This window comes from Macrobrachium nipponense, chromosome 22 (assembly GCF_015104395.2).
Source record: "Macrobrachium nipponense isolate FS-2020 chromosome 22, ASM1510439v2, whole genome shotgun sequence".
NCBI lineage: Eukaryota > Metazoa > Arthropoda > Malacostraca > Decapoda > Palaemonidae > Macrobrachium > Macrobrachium nipponense.
The window spans coordinates 68,817,978-68,840,679 of NC_087213.1; the positions used below are offsets into that span (position 1 = coordinate 68,817,978).

The 22,702-nt window shown below is 35.5% G+C and overlaps 1 protein-coding gene across 5 annotated transcripts in view; it reads left to right on the forward strand.

The window, feature by feature from the left end:
• The window catches only part of LOC135198783 (copine-8-like), a 139,609-nt gene extending 119,102 nt beyond the window's left edge, over positions 1-20,507 (forward strand). For 3 of the 5 annotated variants that reach the window (XM_064226723.1, XM_064226722.1, XM_064226719.1), the window contains exons 10-11: positions 5,376-5,580; positions 13,086-20,507. In XM_064226723.1, coding sequence (XP_064082793.1) covers positions 5,376-5,551 — 176 coding nt within the window. In that variant the 3' untranslated portion in view covers positions 5,552-5,580; positions 13,086-20,507. The remainder of the gene's footprint in view (positions 1-5,375; positions 5,581-13,085) is intronic. The other 2 variants (XM_064226720.1, XM_064226721.1) reach the window with 2 other exon arrangements.
• Positions 20,508-22,702: the final 2,195 nt, after the last annotated feature.

Below are 22,702 nucleotides of genomic sequence, written 5' to 3' on the forward strand. Positions count from 1 at the left end.
TTGAAACCTATATTCCAGGAAAGATATGACCTCGTCCATGGCTTTTCATATACTTGTCTTGGCCATCTCCCAGATTAGCCAGTTGTTTAGGTACGCCACCACCAATAAAACCTGAGACCTTAGCTCCTGCACCACTACCTCCGCCAGTTTCGTGAAAACCCTTGGGGCTATATTCAGCCCGAAGGGCATCACCTTGAAGGAATAGGCTTCTTTCCCTAGTTTGAAGCCCAGGAATGGATGGAAGTGCCGAGCCATCGGGACATGATAATAGGCGACTGTAAGATCTATAGAGGTGGTGAGGCCCCCACGAGGAAGTAAGGCCCGTACCTGAGAGATGGTCAGCATTTAGAACTTGTCGCAAGAATGTACAAGTTTAAACAACGGGACAAGTCTAAGATCACCCTTCTTTGGTCGGTGCCCTTTCTTTGGGACACTGAATAGACGAGACTGAAATTTCAAGTTCTTGTCCCGGAGACTGCTCCCTTCTGGAGAAGATCCCTGGAGTAATCCATCAACCCTTGGGTTGGATGCTGATAGATGGATAACTATGCTTTCGGCTCAGCTGCTGCACCCCAACGATGTTAAAAGAGATATAGCCTGCCTCCTATTGAGGAACTTCATTGAGATGATGAGGGTCAGGTTCCTTTTCTGACCATGCACCTCTAGCTCGCCCTTGGGCTCCTGTTCCTCCACGCTGACGAAAGGGCCACCTCTAGCCCTGCACCCCTAGCAACCTTGGTTAAAAGGTTGAAATACCCAGATTCTCATAGACCGGGTTTTAAAAGCAGGCGACACTGAATACAGTGGTGGAACCTGTTGGCTAGCCGACGGGCAAAAGGAAGACAAATGATGCTGTTGCCGAGGTGCTGAGCCTTAGAAGATGAAGGTTGGGGAACTTGCTGAATTAGCACAGCTTGTAGCACAGGATGCTGTTGCGGAACTTGGAAAGGTTGGTACCTTCTTTGACCCTTCCTAGCCCTAAAACTGGAGGAAGAAGACTCTATTTCCTTTTGAAAGGAATGCCCCAACGCAATCTGATGCTTTGAATAAAACATAATGCCTCGTTCTGAACCTTGTTTACTGCCGAAGCTGGAAGAGATCTGCACCCAGATTGAGGAAGCCAGAAGCTCGTTGGGTTCGTGCCTGATCGTAGCCTCGGATAAAACATGCTTCCTGCCATTTCTCTTAGTAACCGGAAAGCCGTACGAGTCACATTGCATGCTAAAAGTAACTACTCGCAATGACCTTAAACAGCGGTTCATGAGCGTACTCCAGAGCCGCCGTCTCCGTCATCACTAGAGAGTTAAGAGACCTTGCAAGACGTGTCCTAGCATCAAATTCGGCTTGGATCAGTGCGTCTGACAGAGGCGCTTACTAAACAAGTTGATTGCACAGTTTGGCTTATGCCTACCGAGAATGTAACCGGCAAACTTCCCACAAATTCTCCCTACCTGGGAGTAGAAATGATGTGGATCTGTCTTGCTAGGTGTAGGGGCTGGGGCTGTTCCCGAGTCACTGCCTGAAGGGTAAGTCCTGCTACCTTTATGTAAAAGGTAAGGAGTTCCCGTCATCAAAGACGTAAACATCGTGAAAGGGCTTTTAAATGCTGTTACCTTAGTATTTTGAACAGATCCACTTCTAGGCTCCATATCCATACTTGATGAGCCTGATTGCTAGAAAGGATAACAGTCCCCTTGGAGACCACCTTGTCCTTCCTAATCGAAGCTGCCTCTATAAGCCTAACATAACCTCTAAATGGTGGTCATAACCTTTCGGGGAAGAACTCGAAATCCTCAAGTCTACGTGTACCACAACCTTCTGCAGTCAACATCCTGCTAACAAACGGAGCGAAGTTCGCTACCCTCCAAGGATCACCAGGGTGGAACGGAGGGAGCGTGGACCCGTCAGGCATGCTCTGACCTTGCACCAAGTTACTAGGAGGTGCCAGAACTGCCAACTCCTGTCTGAGACCTGCAATCCAGGGAGTCCTGTGCACCTAAACTTTTAAAAAAACACCCTTTCAACCTTGCTGCGACTGAACTGACTAAGCTAGCAAGACCACTGACCTGATTTAAAATATTCGTGTTGAACAGGTCTTTGCCGACTAAAGGGGAAACCTTCCAGCCCTCCCTACGGTACCTTATGAGGTATCCGATCTTAAGACGTTGAAGGGAGATGGGATTTGAGGGGCAATGGGAAGAGTTCTCTCCTTAAGGCCTTGGATTTGCAGACTTAGAAAAAAAATCTCAGCCTAGGTTTAATATGTGTATGAACCTCTGGCACCTGCCCAGGCCTTGGCTTTGTGTCTGATTGGCTTTTAAGCAAGGTTTTACCCGAAGGTTTTCTCTTTAATCTAGGAATCACAGAGAAGGAATGCAACCTGGGAGGGGGCAAACCTCCTGTGAAACCCATGAAGGAATTGGGAGTAAAGGGAGAGGAAGAATCAGAGTCACTCGAGGAAAGGGACCCCACCCGGGCCCGGTGACCAACTTGGCTAGGCCTCATTAACACTGTTTACCTGTAACCATATCTAGTGTAACGGGCAAATCCTCACTACTTCAAGTGAGACTACTTCCAAACCAAGGTCCAGCAACTCTGCCTCTCTTGCTGTTCCATAACTGAATCTTGAATGATTGATAATTGGTATTGCGACTTTTGGGTTCAACGTTATCTGGCAGCTTTCCCGGCTGGGAAGGCTGCCATATCTTGAGGTAGAATATAAGGCTTAGCTTTCCCTACGTTCTGTCCAAAACCTCCAACCCAGATCTTGAGGGTGGAGAGTGCAGCATGCTTAACAGACTGCTCCGTCTGTAATGCAAGGAATGTGGTCAATTTCGAGTAAAATCTTTGCAACATTATCCTTACATATGTTGATTAATTAATGTAATTTAATTTAAAGAAATTTTTATTATTTATTTATTTTTTATTTATTATTTATTTATTTATTTATTTTTTTATTTTATTTATTATTTATTTATTATTTATTTATTTATTTATTTTTTTTTTTTACACTAACAAAAGTAGTTGTAATATAATTCCATCACAATATGCATAGAACAAGCCGTGCAGTAACCTGTTAGTACAAGGCGTAGCAGGCAAAGCAGTTTTCGTGATGCCAGACTATGGAACCGGAAAGCAATACTGCGCACGGGGCATGGTTCCGGCAAACATCATGGTTGCACGGATCCTGTAGACCGGCAACCAGACACTGAGTGGCCTGTAAGTGCAATAATATATAAGAACAATTGCACAGACTTATTAGGATTATTATGATAATAATGTCATATGCCGAGCACTCAGGACTGAAATAATATATATATATAAAAAATATATATGTATATATATTCATATATTTACGTCCCGGGGTACTGTGTAATAATTAAAACAACCCGGAGCTGTATACCCGGAGTGGGGGGTACACGAAGTAACCCGGGACGGCCACATGAACTCGCAAGTTCCGTGGCAAAGAAAGAAAAACAAAAATATATATATATATATTCATATATTTACGTCCCGGGAACTGTGTAAGAAATAAAACCACCCGGAGCTTTATGACCCGGGGTGGGGGTACACGGAGTAACCCGGGACGGCCACATGAACCCGCCAAGTTCCGTGGCAAAAGAAAAGAAAATAAAATTAAAAAAGAGAACTAAAATAACAAATATCATATCTAGCCTACGGAAAAGAGTAACTTCCGAAACATAGCCCATCAACGAACTACGGAGAAGCCGGAATCAAATCCGCCTTATGCGGAGAGGGAATGTTTAGGCAGATGGATGTAAGCTCCGGGAGCTGAAAGAAGCAGAGCGCAACAAATCCACGGAAGCCGAGGCTGCATACGCAAAGCAATCATCAACTCCAGTAGGCGTCGGCTGAGAAGCGACACCCACTAACCTAAGTCCTGGAGACCCTCTACCTATCCCCCCCTCCGCTGATGGGAACGGCTGTCAGCGACAACCGAGGCGAGAGGAGCACCCAAACTACTGGGGGGCCCCACGTGAGGGGGAGGGAGGGAGGGCTGATGGGGTGACGATCACGTGAGCAGCGTACCCTCGCAAATAAAAGATCACGAGGAAAATACAGGCATAGCCTATGTAGGCTAACCGACCTAACATCCAACATATACATAGAGAAAATAAAATCAATTACTTAAAGCTAAAAGAAAATCATGCTTTAACACGGGGGCAATGAAATAAACTTACGTAAAATATAAAACGCAATGAAGGCCACTCGATAACGGTGGGCGCAAAAGGGAAAAACTACTTGCCTACTGACAAAACGATAAAAAACGGCAAGCTGACGAAAAGAAAAAGGGGAAAATTCTTGATGAAATAAACCAAACTTAAAAATAACTGGGGGGGGGGGGGCGGTGGATAAACGGCAAAGCACGAATAAGAAACGTGCTCGAATGAAGACCCCCGTGAAAAACATGAAAATAATGAAAATAACAAAAACATAAACGAAAATAGGATCGAACCACCCAAGAAAATAAATAAATAAATATATGTTACTGAATTAATTACATTTTACAAGCAGAGAGGAAGACCATTCGAAATGGTACAATTTTCAAGGATAGCCGTAAAAGCGACTTGCCGCCCGCGCGACTTACTAAGTGACGCCTAATAAAATCCTAAATAAAGGCAAAACGAAAGGGAAAATCACTCTCTAAATATTGAAAAAGGGTCGGACCAGTACTTAACTGGGTGTTGAAGAGGTAGATTGACGATCCGTAATCAAGAATAAAAATAAAAGAACAAATAGCTGTATTCGAACGTACGAACACGATATGGCTATCGATAAGTATGACGTCACAGACGCCTTCAACGGGGTAGCTAGGTGTGACCTATGGGTTGGCTCCCCGTATTTAGGGTCTTTTGATGAGGAAAAGGCTAATTAGAGGGGTTGCTGTGGTAGTGTTTAACACTCGCCCCAGTTTTTATACCGACACCTTTTTTATATTTTAATAGGTGAGCGAGTCAGAAGCTTCTGACATGTCCAATTTAGCAGTTCTCTGGTATTATAGCAATATTTTACTAGAAATAGTGCTAAAGCAGACATATTTCACGGGAGCGACACGGCTGAGCCCAGAAATGAATTTGTAATTTACAGTATTTTTGTGGTCATAATCTCTAAAATATATGTTCTTCAGGTTTACACATCAAATGAATAAAAATTAAGTTATATGATTTGTACGGATACAGAAACTTAAGAAGTGAGTTATTTCTGACTTGGATATGAGAGTATATGCAGTAACAAGGCATTGTTTACCACTATCCAGCCCATTTGATGTAATAAGTTGATTTTTTTTATTGTTTGGTAATGGGCAACTTTGAAGTGACTTGTGTTTTACTTTTTCCTCTCCTTGCAACATGAAGAACTCAGACGACACTTGGGTCATAAACATGGAAGTCACCATTACAGTCAAGCACTACTTGCAAAAGATGTTTTGGCAGAAATCCCTGTGCAGCTTGTGTCTTGGATGAGAAATCACGGGTACCAACCTAAAGCTGCTGTCTTTCAGGGTCCTATTAACACTTATGGGCTTCAATAGTTTTAATGTGGCTGTTGCATTGACAAAAGGTAAAAGGGTGATGGTTGGGTAATCTTTTCAGCCTGTGCTTTGCAGTTCCTACAGTTTCACATCAGAACCAAGACTTGAAATTTACTGTAATAAATTGCCCTGTATGGCAAATGGAGGTATGTGTCACTTATAAATGGGATTTTAGACTGTAAGGGTTCAGTACATCCTGTAAAGTTACTTTAAAGTTAGGAAGATTAATTGATTGAGATATTGAAATTGATGTACAGCATCTTGTCAAACATTTATTCGCCTAATATTCTATTTCCGTTGTTATTTTTAGCTTGATAGGGAGCGCCCTGAATTCTTCTTATCAGATGTGGAACTGTTTTACCCTTGTATATGATACCCTAAATTTTTAAATTAATCCCCCCCTCTCCACCTTTGAGGTAGCTTTGGTGAATGTTTCTTGTTTTATTCATTATTACTTATTGTGAAGCTTTAGGTGTTTTATTGACACAATTGAACAATATCTCTCATCCTTTTACTGTATGTCTTGCAACTTTTTTTTTTCTTAGTGATTTGTAGGTAGCTATAAGTGGAATTCACATCCTATGCATAATGGTAAGGGGTAAAGTATGTAATGAAATGCATCACTTGTATAATTTAATTCTCTTCCAGTTGTTATCACTTGCTTAATGTAGACACAGTGCACTGTAATTTAATTTTATGGTTTTTATTGGATACTGATGTTTTTGCATGCAGTTTTACATTTAGATTTGAATCTTAACATTAGTCTGGGATGTTAAATAGCATGGATGAGTTTATTTATTGAATGAAATGTTTATTTATTGAATGAAATATTTAGTTAGTAATTCAGTAACCTTCAAGTAAATTTTCCTATTTTTCTCTAGTATTTGTTTTTATTTAGAAGTGAATATCCAATTTTGTATGTAGTATCAGATCTATTTTTTTAAATTCAGACTTATTGTTAAATTATATTTCCTTAACTGTGTAATAAGGATTTTTTTCATTTATCCAGTCATAAATCTTTGTAACACAAATTTTTTAGTGAGGTAGTTCATTTGTTGTGAGGGACTATGTACACTGAGTACTGGAAAGCAGTGAAACCCCGCTGCAGGTGTGTCATTAGTGATTGCTGGACACATTACTGTTTAGAGTTAAGGCATTCTTTACATATGCAAATTACTACAGCAGTTGTGAAGATAAATCTCAGAGATTTCAGAGTTGATTAAGTTCACTTCTCCAGACCAGTTTCATATTCCACCAAATTTTTTTTTCGCACTAGAATGAATATGAATTTAGTTTCCAGTAACTCGTAAAGTCCCAAGATGCGTTGCAGTTTCTTTAATTTTCATGTTCCTTGATGTTTTACTAACATGCTCCAGTTTTCATTTAACACATCCTTCTTCAAGCCTCGTAAGAATCTTGAAAAGACTCATTGATCACAATAAACTGATGTACGTACATGAAATAAGTAAACTTTCACTACATACTGTTTACAGCACCAAAGGTGGTTTGTAGTTGTATTACTTTATGGCCATATACATTTCTTTCATTACCATTTATTACTCCCCACTTCCCAGTTCAATTTCCCTAAATTTGTCTTTCTGGAGTTTTTACCTCTTTTAAAACATATCATGCAAGGCTCATTTGTCTTAGTAAACTATACTTACATTAAAAGTTACAGTATTACAACCTAACTGGTAAAGATGAGGCTCCTATGTTTACCTTTGTGCAAAATAAGCTGATCCATTAGTTCATGTCTGAGGAAACAGACTTCTTTTGAGCAGTTATAATTTTTTCCCTTAAGCATATTTCATCCATATAGATTTACTGGATATATCAAAGCAGGAAATCTTGCACCAATGAAACTTATTCCAAGAATCACATTTGAAAAGTTGAGTGAAATGACATAAGTAATTCATATGTGCTATGTAATAATACATTGAACTAAATATCTGTCATTTCATTTTTGATGGATATAAGTGCAGTGCTTTGTAGCACTTTTAATGACCTCATGATCTGACTCAGAGCATGCCAAATTTAGAGTTTAATGCTGTAAGTGGGCCAAATTTCAAGATTTTTCCAATTTTCTTGGAAGAATTTTTCCTCCAAACCTAAAGTCTTGAGTTGGTATTATACTTAGTGAAGCTATAAATTCAAGGTGGTAGTTAATGGTCCTTCCTCTTAAAACTGTCTCCTGTGATACCCAGTTTAGGTTTTTTTCTTTTATGAAACTTACATCAAGGGAACACCCTAATCTATTCCAAGCCTCTCCTTTACTGTCATTCTTGCATATTTCAAGTTTGCTACAAAAGAATTTACTCCAGATCTTTACGAATTAAGGTAATGACAGTTTATGCATTAGTATGTTGGCCAGGTCCTAAGGAATTGTAATGTTTTCAAGAGTTTAACATCCTAATAAGGCAGCTAGGTGAAGTCAAGCACAGTGCAAGTTTTATATGTCCCTAAGACTAAGGGCCTTAGTGCACACCACAAGACAGAGCAACAGAGCTACATTGACATTAGAAAGTTCACAGAACTACCTCTGCTAGAGGCAAGAGTTTGGAACCTTAAGTGGTTACTGGAATTTTAAGGGCAAAGGGTATATGAATTATTTGTACTAAAGGAGTGCATTCCTATTACTGTACCTCCATTAATATTCTTTCTTCCATCTACTTTCCACCCTCTTCTAACAATTGTTTCATAGTGCAACTGCGAGGTTTTCATCCTGTTACACCTTTTAAACCTCTTACAGTCAAGTTCCCTTTCAGCGCTGAATGACCGCATAGGTCCCTGCACTTGGCCTTCGGCCTAAACATTATATTTTGTTTATTTAAAGGAGTGCAGAAAATTATCACTACTTAGGTATTTTCTGTGTCTTATTGTGGCTTTACACTAGTAAAGGTACTGCAAGGTGTTTGTGTTGGCACAAAGGTTTCATATGGTAGTTTTTTTTTTTAACAAATTTGAACATTACCCATAATACACTTACATACTTTCTGTGATTGGCCACATGCAGAAAGATGCCATAAAATGTGTGCAATCCATATCCTATATATACTGCACAAGTAGAAGGAACACCATGAACAGGAAGATTTATATATAAACTAGTTCAATAAGTGTAAGAATACATGGAAAACATGGTGTTTTTCACATTGTAGCCTAGGCTGTACAATTGATATTACCGTATATTTCGGCGTATAAGTCGACCGGAAGATAAGTCGACCCCCCAATTCTGAGTAAATTTTTATGATTTTAACTAATATCGGGTATATTAGTCAACCTATAAAATGTGAGGCCAACCGTACACTCAAAATAAGCAGCAGGGTAAAACGTATCATATAAAATAACCTGAATGTTATTACGGTACATATGTTGCTCTACTTACCATAAGAAATACAGGTAATATACTCGGTATATTAAACAAATCTGTGTAATAATATATGAATAACCGACAAATATGATTAGAAACTGACGAAACGAAAGATACGTTTACTCCAGTGTAATGTAAACAAACAAAGCGCTAATAACGCTGCATAACAGCCTACGTATATATGTATGTACAAACTGCCACTCAAGTTAATGTTTTGATTTGGTTGTTAAAACGACGTGCCGGTATTTTATGGTTATGTTGGAATATTCCTTGACCATTGGTTCTTCTATGGTATAAACAGGCTCATTTGAGGGAAAACGAACCTGCAGTTGATTCACCAGATTCAAACTGGGATCCTTATGATGAAACCGTGAATGATAATTTGTTTGATGAATTGTTTAATTCAAGTGACGATGACTCAAGTCATTTTGAAGGATTTTAAATACATATTTACTATTAAATACAAATTTTTTAATTTTATTTAAAGTGATAAATAAAGATTTCATACCAGAAATGTTTTTGAACAATACCCCGGTAAATACAAAACTGTCAGAGCGAACGTATCCTTCTCAATTACTGTACTACAAATGGCTATGCAATGTTTACACTTGCTGTGCGATTGGGGTTTCTTCAAGTTACTTTGATTTTTTTTCATTTTATTTAAGGAAATGGATGTTCTAATGTATTATTATTGTCGTATTACAGTGTGAAATTATTTTAATACTGGTATTTGCATACATAGTTACCTCATCAAGGCTGTTATTGTTATTAGCCAACTGTAAAGCCTGGATTCCTGTACCAATATGCCAAAATAATAAAGATTAACTTTTTGTTACCGTTAGATAAGTCGACCCCCTAATTTTGGCATGATTTTTTGGGGCTAAAGGGTCGACTTATACGCCAAAATATACAGTAATCTCATTTATAAATATTATCAGACCATTCCTTCTTGTTTATGATACTATATAGTTTTGACTTATGTCTTTACAGTCAGAAGTAACCATCATGTTATTTTGAGCTATCATCAGCAATAATAATTTTCCTCAAAACTACTGTATTGTGGTTGTCAGTGACTTGCAAGAAGAGTTTTCAAATGATGATTGCAAAGCCTTAGTGCTCAGACAAATTTATTTCATGGTCTTCATTTGTCACATATTTAATATATTTATGTACTTAGATGTATTTAGGTGATTGACGTTTTGAATAGAGTAGAGTATAGAATTTAGGCCAAAAGCCAAGTGCTGGGACCTATGCGGTCATTGAGCACTGAAATGGAAATTGACAGGACACAAAAAGGTTTGAAAGATGTAACAAGAGGAAAACCTTGCAGTTGCACTGAATTACAAGGAGAGGGTGAAAGTAAAATGAAAGAAAGAATATGAATGTGATGTACAGTAAAATGAATGAAAGGCATGAATTCCCCACTGGGGATTGAGGTTTCTCATGGACTAGTAAATGGTCAAGATATTTAATTCCAAAAAGACCTTATCAGAGTCTTATCCTTATGATTTGTGATACATTATCAAGGGTCAAGTTATAAATCAGTTTACAGTTAGTACTTGCATCTTTTTATTGCCTGTCACCTTGTTGGCTCTTTTCCTCGCAGACCTTTCCATGCCACTGCTTTGCACAGTTTCCATCTACTTATCCAAGTATATGTAGACTCAAGTAGTCTTTCCATTACCTTTCCCCCCCCCCCCCCCCCCCCGCCCCTTTACAAATTTACTTTATTCTAGGTTCTTTATCTTAATTGAGGAGTGTTAAAATCAACAGGAAAATTTTGTATAATTTTGTTCAGTAGAAGAGTTTAGTCGCAACATTTCAACTATCCTTTGTTGTGTACTTCATGTTCTGTATTTGATACATGATAATATAATAGCACTCTGTATTTCGTTTCTTGTTATGCACAAGCACCTTAGGAGGTTTTGTTTATCAAAATGACCCATCAATTTTGCTAACAAGTAGTGCAGTATTAATATGTGTGTAAGTCTAAGCTGTGTGCTTATTTGAGTAAAAGAAAGGCAGTATTTTATTTAAAATTAAAACTATTTAAAATGTGATTTTATACAAAATTCCACTTACTTTAACAGAGTATAGGAAAAATATTATGTATTAGTATAGGAAAAATATTATGTATTGATAATATTACATATTTAATCATTTTCAAATTTCATAGGTCTACTTTAATACTTCTTCACTCGTGCAGGAAAGATTGTAACTATTTTTAGTACATAATTTCATTCTAACTTAGTAATAAGGACACCCTTCTACAGAAAGGCACACAAAAGTGCTTGCATGTGTTTTTCGAGTGGGATAAATGGTTAATGTGGTTTTGTTATGTTAAACATCTGGAGTTTAGCACTTTGACATATTACTGTGTAGTTTTTTACTTGCTGGTATGTTATGGCTGATGAACTTTGCAGTTTATGTAGAACTCCCTCTTTTCAGCTCATCTCTTAACAGAGAAGTAGATAGTATGTGTATTTCACCAATTAGGAATGAGTCAATAGTTTGTATTATATAAGCTTAAGTTTATGATACAAAATTCTCACAGACTGTGTATATAACATAGAAAAGGAAAACTAATTAATGGAAAAAGAAGCATTAAATTACAGGAGACACATAGGAGGAAAATCAGTAACATAAGACACAGCTGGTCCTGACAATCTATTGTGTAATCTCAGCATGCTGCAAGTTAGTTACTGGATTGGAACAATTAGATCTTGATCTCATTTTTGAAAGATAATTCTCTTTATAGTCCTCATAAGCTACAATGACAAACTGCTATGGGGTTTATCAGTTGGAATTGTAGTATACTCAGCACTGCAGTGTTATCAGTTTTCAGGCATAAATTAAGATTTGTGACTTGACCTGATCTTTCCCTGGTTTTAGATCGTGTCAAGCTCCCATGTCAGATTCAGGAATCCTAGGAGAGCATCTTTATATTTTGAGATTAGTTTCCATTATGTATTTATAGAATGATTTTCCAATAAGTATTTATATGAATGTAAATGTTTATAAGTGCAGACAGCTAGTGAAGAGTTAGTATTATTTGTTTACTTCAATCCTTAGGGCCAGCCAAGTAAGTTGAATTAACTCAGTCATCTTACTTTGTAATACATCATTGCTTAAATCAGCATCAGTAAGACAGGCAGTGGAAGTCAACTTTAAATTAATATCTTATGTGAAACCGTTTCCAAAGGTAAAACAGTTGGTTTGTATAATAATATTAGGGTTGTTCAGTCAGCTCCTCAAGTTGTGTGACAGCTTTGTTACTAGGTTTATAATAATAAGCTTTTGATTTGTCTCTCTTGAGGACAGACAACACATCTGGAAATACTGTGATATTTCTCACAATTTGAGGGAGATTGTAAGTTCACCTCTTTTCCCAGTGTGTATTATGATCATTTAGAGATCAAAAGATAGACATGAATATGACAACAATTGTAGTCTTAATTTGTAGCAACATAGAACATAAAAATATCTGAAGACAGGAAATTACCCAGTACAACCTGTTATTGATTTCCTAGGACTATTCTATGTTTATGTATTAAAGGGATGTTACTCACCTAGTCACTTAAGTAAGTCCTGTTCTACAGCATATTCTACACATGCTGAAGTAGATTTTATTTTAGCTGTAAATTATACGTTTAGGCTTATAATCTTAAGAGAAAAGAAGTCTATTGCGTGTATATTTATACTTTATTGATCAATATTTTATTTTTTCTAGTTTTTTAATTTGTATTATTCATATATTCTACTTCAGATGTAAACTCATGTCAAAATATCCAATAGCATGACACTTCCTGGTTTTTTATCAGTTTACATGTTTTGCATGGTTGATGGGCTTATCAGTGAAAGCCCTTATCCTAAATCCAATTTAGGTATGGAAGAAATTGTATTAGAGAGTGGGACTTTTACTCTAAAAGAAGAAAGAATTTGCATGTATATTTATATTTTTTTAAGTTGCATAATTTTGATTATTTCTATTCATGTGTCCCTTGCATTGTGAATTCCTTTTATGGATGTAGATAAACATGGCATTATTTTTAATTACATTGTGACAATTGATTATTGCCATTCATTGATATGTTGTAAGTGAACATGAAATATTTGCACAGTATACATTAATCAGTTCTAAGCATCCATGACCTATCTTTTTTTCAGACATGGGATCATTCCTCAGTGAAAACCAAGATATTGCCAGGGCCAGCCTAGCTCAAAATGTTCTGCGTGAGATCCCTGCTCAACTGACATCATATATGCGTACCATTCACTCAGTGAAGTAAAGGTGTCAATTTGAGGGACTTCATATGCCATTTATTATGACTTGGTGTTTCTTTTGTGATCAAATCAGCTATTTGGGTGACAAATAATAGCTAAACTTAATTTTTTTTTCCAGGTTGCATTTTTTTTTTTTTTTTTTGGTTGTATTTCGTTGTTAGTTCAGTTAAAGTAAGGTTCATGTACAACCTTATTCCCTCATTTTACCAACAGACATTCAGAAGTATTTCAGATGAACTACTTTCTGCATAAATTTTTATTGTTAAATTATAAATTTCAGAATCTCGCAGGTATCATTCTCTTTTATGCAAGTGTTTTTTTAACATATAGTTTTAGTTTAAGCTACTGTCTCATGAGTTTCATACTGATAAAATTTTGTAGGTCTTTTACTAAATCTCAGCATTATGACTTTTAATCAAACTTTCTCTTTGACTAAAACTAATACTTGGGCAAAATGTGAGGTAAACCTTGAAGTGCACTCGTATAGCAAGTCCAGTGTCTTAAGGTGTAGAAAAATTAGTCATCAGAAGGATTTAATGTACAATTTGTGAATTATTCTTGTTGCCATAATGAGAATTTAATTCTTCCAGAACAGGAGAATCACTACAGCTTATAGGAATTGCATAATTGAGCTTTAAAAAGTTTGGCCTCTCTAATTTAGTCAACAACACTGCCTTTAGTGTATGTCTTTCAAGTAGGTTGTTAGAATAAGACCTCAGGTTTGTAGGTTATGAAAAATACAAATTGATTAAAAATTTGTCATTTTATTTGAGACAGTTGTGTTTAATATTTTAGAATGATTTCGGATGGACTTTGAACAGTTTAAGGTAATAGTGAGGCCTGTAAAAATATACCTTGAATGGTGCAAAACTTTTTTATTTATATCATGAAAAGTGCCACAAAGAGGAGGGCATAAAACGTCCAGTGAATATAATTGTTGCATTTATCTAGACAGTGTTAGAGCAAGTACTGCCATGGTAAAACTTACTGGGTGCCTTTTTTCCTTGTATCTTGCTTTTAATGTTTCTGGAATATTTTACTCAGTAGTTTTTTAATTTTATAATTTCTTTAAGAGAATTTTTAAGATATGCTTTGCATTTTTCAATACATTGTAGTAATGTACAGCATTAATAAAAAATCTGGCATATATGTAGAGAAATTATAATTGCCAGAAACTAGTATTGAACCCGGAGAGTGATAAAAAATGTTTCTAATGACATGTTGAAATTTCATGTTCCATATATAAAGGAACAAATGATAGTATTTTATATATAGAATGTTCAGATTACTTTTTTCAAAACATGGCAAAGAATATTTTGGCTAGAATTTTTTTTCTATGTCCTTCTTCAAAGACTAGAGGTATATCTTGTTTTGGGATGAAAATCCTCACAATAAAGTTGGCTTTATCATATTTTGGGTAAGAATTAGACATTATATATGAAAAATATTGGCTTCTTTTAGTGTAATGCTACCATTATGCTCAGGATTAACCAAAGCTATTGCATTTTAATGTTTATTTCATCTTCTATTCAGGTAAAAGCAGAATGTTAATTCAGAAACTTGGTTGTAATTATTTTTCTTATTTCAGTATCCTTTATAGTAGTCTTGTATAGTATACATTTTTTTCATATTGGTAATACAAATAAAGTACAGTACCATGACTACACACTGAATTAGGCATGTTGCAGTGCACCATGTTAATAGAGAGCAGCTTTGCTCTCTGACTCCTTTTGCATATTTTTCCTTGTCTAATTTTACAGTATTATGTTAACCATAAAGTCTTATGATAATTCTTAACCCATAATATGAAGGCCAACCAGATTTTTAAAATCCATGTATGTATTGTTAATATTTAAATGCACTCGGTTCTCTGTAAATCTAGTATAATTTACATGTTCAATGAGGAATTCGATCCTACACCCTCAGTTTTGTACCAGTACATTGTTGTTTGTAGCGTATGTACCAAACATTAATATTATTGATGCTTGTTAATATACTGAGCAGAAGTAGTACAGGAAATATATTGTGAGGTCCTTCTCTCAACTCAGTGTAAATCGCTAAATGTTTTGCACTTACCAATTTGTTGTTGACTGTGCCACTCGTAACTTGTTTGATTCAGGTATCAAAGGCCAGAAAAACTTTTACAGCCAGTCCTTACAGTATAACCTTTCATTCATGGTTTATTAATTTAAGTTTTGTGATTCCCTCATCTTTTAAAATTGTGAGTATACATATATTGTTTTTATGATTTATTTGTATTATGTTAAAACTTCCAGCCATATATCAGTGGAAGCAGAAACCTTTATAACTAATTAATTCAGGTATCTTTATTTGATGTGTTAATGGTCTGTATTACAGATAAGTTTGCTTGATAATGCATTTTGTTGATCGTGAGGTAACTTGAATGGTTTATATTATATATTTGTTTGAAAATGTATTTTGTAGAATGTGAGGGGACTTCAGTTGTTCATATAGGTATTTTGTTTGAAAATGCATTTTGCAGAATGAGAGACTAATTATTTTTTTACATGAAGAGATGGAAGTGTGGGTTTTTTCCTATACTGTATAGGTACTGGAAATCTTTTTGCACAAGTTCAAAGATATGCCTTGCTCACGTTGGTGTTTGTTTGTAATTTCAAAATACTGTGTATATTTAGTGGATCCCCTTTCTAAGAGTGAGGACAAAATACTTGTTTTGTAAGTAATAGATCAATTGGTTATTTATTTAATCTGCTTGTGTGTGCTGGCATTGTATATGCAGTCCTTGACCTACATAGGTTTAAAATATGTCTGTCAGATAATACTGTAATCTATACTAGCCTCATGTTAAGGTCCCGAGAAAAAATGGTTATATTACATAATAATATACATGTACAGGCAAATATAGGAAAATTAGAGATGTAAGTGTGGATTCCAAACTTGGATGAAAAGCGTGTGGAATATTGCAGATGAAAATGAGAAAGTTGTATTGCAGAAATATGAAAAGTATGAAAGTGAGTAGTACAGGAACTCTCAAGTTAACTTCACAAAATAAGGAAATGTCATATGACAAACATTCACTGTTATTTTGCTTCCACAATCTGTCACACCTCAAGTAATATCATATCCACAACCACTCTTCAGTCATGCCTTGGATAAATAAATGGCAAATTTATTTCATGCAGTACCATTCATATGTAGATAATTTCTATATGTAAATATAACCATTAATGCTGTCTTTCAGAGTGAGTTGACTAATATTTTTATTTATCCTGTAATCCTTTATAATATTTTACAAGACTCAACTTGTGTTAATGTCATCATTATATATAAAGGCTATATAGAGTAAATTATTCAGCAGTAAATTTTAGTCCTTTTTTTTTTTTTTTTTTTTTATTTATTTATTTTTTATTTTATTTATTTATTTATAATGTTAGTCATAGTAAAAATGTCATGAAAACATGGAGGGTGCTATTGGAAATCCAGAAGCCATTAATGAGTTTTCTTGAAATAGTTGAGAACCTTTATGTTAAATACTGATCCATGTGCAATCGACAAGAAAACTGATTATGCAGTTTTCTGATATCTTCGGACACCTATTGCTTAGTAATACCACACCTGGCAACTCTAAAAACGGGGCGGAGCTTCAAAGTCGTCGTTTTTATTGCTCTCTAGATCTTAACAGTAACTTTAAACCATAAAGATTCTGTAGAAGTCCTATAACCATTTATAGCTGAATGCAGTAACAACCGCTATATTTCAAGTTAAAGTTGGTTATGGTAACGTCAGTTCAGAGGAGAATATGGATCATCCTTCTTTAAAACCTATCGTGAAAACCTACCATGAAAACCCTTCTCATAAGGATGTCATGACACTAAAATGACGTAAAATTCGTGGATATTTGGAAATGGGATCTTAAATAATGGAAAAAAATACTAAAGTTTGGGCTTGGGCAAGAACCAGTAGATATCATGAGGAACAATACAGGATGAATGCAATATTATGGGAGAGAGAGCACTATCTAGTATAGAGATACACAAGTCATTATACGTATTTACTTTGTGACACCGAGTGATAATGTTTTCATGGTAAACCTGAACAAGTCAAATCTGGTTCCTAGTGGCACGCCAATTCCTCTCGCAACCAGACCAACCGGCTCATCAGTGGCAGGTGCAAGGGGGGCAGAGGAAAGCGGTGAGTCGGTGCACAGATTTCTGGGAAACAGAGTGATATGGTTGCCAAGATCGTGCTTCATTATACTAGATAAAATTTGAAGGGATGGGTCTTGATACCAAGTTAATTCTCTAAGAAAATCATACCCTAATCTTTATTTCATTTAACAGTTGCTGTAACATTCAGACTATAAAAATAAATGGAAAATTTCAACCATATGCTACAGTCACTCGTGCTTTCTTCATATAGTCTCGACTTTTGAAAATCTATTTTCATCCACAAATTATTCAAGAAAAACAATGCGCAAGTAAAAATATTTATTGCCACAAATAACTATATCTACTGAAGAGACAATGAAAGTTTTATTTCGTGCAAAAAAAATGCTGATGTATTAGGATATCTTTCAGTCTGGCTGCAAAGTAATGCAGCTGTGTAGGCTAACTCCAAACTGCTTGTAATGTGAGCATAGCCAGAAAATCTTCAAGTTGACAGGCTACTTTAACATTGATAAAGATTTCCTTTTAATAGCAGTAGCTTTGTAAACAGCTTCTACGTTCATTCAATTCACTTTGTAAACAGCTACTAAGTTCATTCAATCCACGTCAGTCATTAAAGTGTGAAAACAGTTACGTAAGCCAGTAATCAGCGACTTGTGCTTTCCTGCCAAAGTTCTCGGACACCTCCTCCCATCATAGAAAACGCTCTTGCGGATTTACTAGATTTGTTGAACCCACCTTAAGCCCTCTCCACATGGTTGAGCTATCCCCCAACAAACTTTGTTCGATGTGATGTCTGAAGTGGGAAAAGTCAGAACCTTTTCCGCTGTTTCTCTGCTTCTGATGTCACATTAAACAAAGTTCGTCAGGCAAGCTCAACCATTACAACATTGACTGCCACTGATGCTAGCTAACTTTAAATGCTTACGAATACAAACAAATTTATAGAAATTAAAATAATGTCTATTGCCGCTTATGGCGATGAAAAATAATCCTGTTCATTGAGAAAAACAAGTAAATAGTGTCGTCATGATACAGAGTAACGCAACCAACTATCACCCACTATCTTCCAGATATCTTTGAATGAATTCATCTGAGAAAAACCATTTAGTTGAGGTATCCGAACGTTTTTGTTTTGCAATTTCAACTTATATAATTTGCATTGTATTTTCATATTCTAGTGTAAATTTAGCAAGATTGTCTTTTCAGTAAATAAAACAAATGGAGAATTCGATGAACGAAAGCTAATGAAAACTATCCACGGTTTTCTTGCCGATTGTACCTAATTACTGAAAGTGAAAATAAAAAAAAAATTATTTGAATCATAATTGTCAAAACTTCATGAAAAATATGTCTCATATTTATATTTCTCTTAACATTCCCAAATAGTTTCATTCCAAATCAGAGCAGATCATTGTGCAAGATTATCTCTAAATTTGAATTTTTTAAAAATCTGTGTTATGTAGAAGCTTGCAGCACAAAATTTTTAATATATTACCAAAATAATTTAATTCTGAATAAATGCTATTTGGTGACCTGTAAAGTTATATGTTTAGTTAATTTTTACCTTGATTGATGTGGTTTGCACTGGCAACTGCCAATATAAACCATCTGAGAGCATATTAATAAATTAATGCTAGATCCCCCCCCCCCAAAAAAAAAAAATCAATAGAGGCACTCCTAATTTTGAGGCTATTGCATATATCAGATATACTATAGTAAAATAGACTATCAGATATACTGTAGTAAAATAGTAGTGCAATATAATAGTTACTTAAATTAATAAAACTAAATTTTTTTGTAACTTCTACAGTAAAATATGCATTTTATGCGTATGTCCCACTGTTACTTGTACTTATGTAATGCAGAAAGAAAAGTAGTTTAGTTGATATCCAAGCTTTGTTTTCATGATTAATACCTTCTGTGATTAGGTAAATTTTATGGGTTTCCTTACTACCCTGCACTCTACTAGTTCCAATGCAGTACTATACTGTAGTTTATTTTAGACATTTAGGTACTTTGTATGTAAATGAAAATTTACTTTTCTTATTGAACTACAGTACAAACTTTTTAAAAAGTTAGTATATAGAAGTTCATCTTCAGTAGTCTGGTGCTATTAGAAATGTTTCTCAGGAGATTATGTTGACATGGTTTCAGATGTTAACTATGTGTGACATAGAAATCCCTATAACCAGCCTTCTAAGGCCTTGTCCACACGGGCAAGCATTGCTCGATGAACTTGTTCGATGTGACATCAGGAGCGGAGAAACAGCGGGAAAATCAGACTTCTTTTTTTTTTTTTTTTTTTTTTTTTTTTTTTTTTTTTTTTTTTTTTGCCTACAGTTTCTCCACATCGAACAAAGTTAGTTGAGCAAAGCTCACCCACGTGAATGGGGGTTTAGAATATTTGACTGTGGTCATGGTATATATTATTCTACATAAATAGCTTATTAACCATCTCCTGTGAGAAACTGGGCCCTGAAGTCTGGCTGAGCTTATAGATTAGCTACTCCATATTCACGCCTAGGAATATGGGAAGTGTTCTTCCTTCCTTTGGTTGCTTTTCAGACTTTCAAAGTTCACTTTCTCTAAATGCCTTGCCTTCAATGTATAAAGCTTGTGAGATCTGAAGAAATGTTAAGAGTACAGAATACTTTTCATAATGACTGAGAGTATGCAGTCCAATATAATGAAGACTTAACTGGTGAAATTATGTATAGAAAGAAACACTTATTTTAATCTTATACTTTTCTCATTTGAAAAAGGAATAGAAAATGTATTTAATTAATCACTAAACAAATTTACGGCAACAGAAACTGAAGTATTCAATTTTGCTTTAATATTTTTAGTCTTGTCTTTGGAATGTTTTCCATGCCGGTAAAAAAATATGGATTTAATTTTTTGTCCTTAATATAGTGTGGACAATTTGTCAAAGTTTCAAGTTCAAGTAGGTCTGAATGTGATATACTCAAATGTGTTTTGTAGAAAAGAAAGAAAACCTGATTATTATATACTAGATATAACTGACAAGTTCAAAGGCTGGCTGCTGGAATTATTGTGTTGACTCATCTTGGGACAAAGGATGAGATTATTTGTTCTTGTATGAATATTGTAGCATTCCATAAACATTTCTGTATAAATAAAAGTAAAAAATACATTAACCACATTTATTACAATTTAACCACATTACTATTTAATCCAAGTATTTCCATTTAATGTAAGAAAAACATACATGGAAGTACTGGCAACTAAAAATGGAACTTAGTGGGGTGTTTAATTAATCAAAGAAATTAACCTCGCAAAACCTAACAAAATCCTCTCATTCCACCTCATCTAAGGTAATTAATACTGTACTAACAAAACATTATTATGTATTATTTATGACCATTGGTTATTTAACACATATATTCAAACACACTGTCACTGAAATACTTACTTGGAACTTAGAAATTAAATTACTTCTATTCCTCAAGTTGTAAAAAGATATTTGAACACTCAAAACATGAATATGTAGGTTTTATGGAGATATGACAAAATTCTTTGCCAGGTTTTATGGAGATATGACAAAATTCTTTGTCAAAGTGTTGTAACCTTGAAACAGTTTTTAACCTTTAAGAGCCAGGCTAAGAAAAAAATAACATGCAGCGCCCCAGAACAGCGCCCCCCCCACCCTTTGGGACAGACCACCTTGACGTGGTGAGGGGGCTCTTGAACCTATGGATTTTTTTCCAGGTTTGAACCCAGGGTAACCAGACATCCCGTATTTGACGGGATTGTCCCATATTTATGACATTTGTCCCATGTCCTTATGGACCTTCCTTGGGACGCCTTTTGTCCCGTATTTTCAATATTTGAACAAAATTACAATATACTAGTGAAATTTTGCAAAATAGGGGTAAAAGGCGGCCGCCCAAAATTGGCACAGTGCAGTGGGCCGAGAATGAACAAATCTTAGTATCTTAGTATTTGATTTTTTAAACATAAGGCAGTATGTCCGACAAAAAGTGTAACAAAAAAGTGAAGAGAAAATTTATAGACCAGAGTGGCAAAATGACAGTGATTTGAAGCGAGAGATGTGCGACAGCATGAATCGACAGCAGCACAAATCAAATAAACAAGTAGTCTCAGCTGCAGCATTGTTAGGAATAAGATCATTATTCCCAGCAAAAAATTCTACAGAGGCAGAAAAGGTATGGTGTATATATATTATATATATATATATATATATATATATATATATATATATATATATATATATATATATATAGTATATATATATATATACATATATATACAGGTGGTCCCCGGGTACGACAGGGGTTCCATTCTTGAGACGCGTCGTAAGCCCAAAATCGTCGTAAGCCGGAACATCGTCAAAAATCCTAAGAAAACCTTACTTTTAATGCTTTGGGTGCATTGAAAACTATGTAAACTGCATTCTTATGGCATTTCTCATCAAAAAAACCTTCAAATATTGATTATTTTGCATTTTCGGTGTCATATTTCATCTCCCAGATGAGCACTGTAGGCGTCGTAACCTGGGGACATGACATCGATACCCTGGAAATAACTCGTACTAGCTGACAAGCTTCGTAACCTCGGAACGTCGTAAGCCTGACAACGTCGTAACCCTGGGGACTGCCTGTGTGTATGTATATATATATATTATATATATATATATATTATATATATATATTATATATATAATATATAATATATATATATATATATATATTGTTCAACTACCTCTCCAATTTAGGTGTCCTTTATTTTAATTTTCAAAATCTGGTCACCCTGTTTGAACCAGAGTACCATATAACATTATATATATTTTTGGATTAATATCTGTGCATTTTTCCATTTCTGTCAAAATTCTCCAAACCAAATAAATAAGAAAACACCATTGCTTTACGTGAAGTTAACTCTGAAGTTAAATAGTGAGAACTGGGGTAGATCCATCATTTACCCGACAATGTTCAGACCTGTTTTTTTCAAGCGGAACTTTTCTGTGGAGCTGGACCACGGATTCCAGGGGGCCTAGCTGTAGGAATAGAACTCTCAGCTTTCTGTCCGATTTGCCCATAATGTGATTGGGATGGGGAAAATTGTATTATCGGAATACAGTACTCTTAACTCTTAAGAGGGTTATTACTTACACTTGGGCCAAACTAATCATGTTATGGAGGAGTAATAATAGTTTATATTTGACAACATCTCCAAAGGTTGTGTGTATGAGAGAGAGAGAGAGATTGGTGGAAGAATGAATGGGAGTGGTTAAATGGCGGTCGGAAGCATGTCTGTTGTGGCGCTCTGTGGGGAGTCAGTGGAAGTCTGTTACGAGAGTCGTAAGCA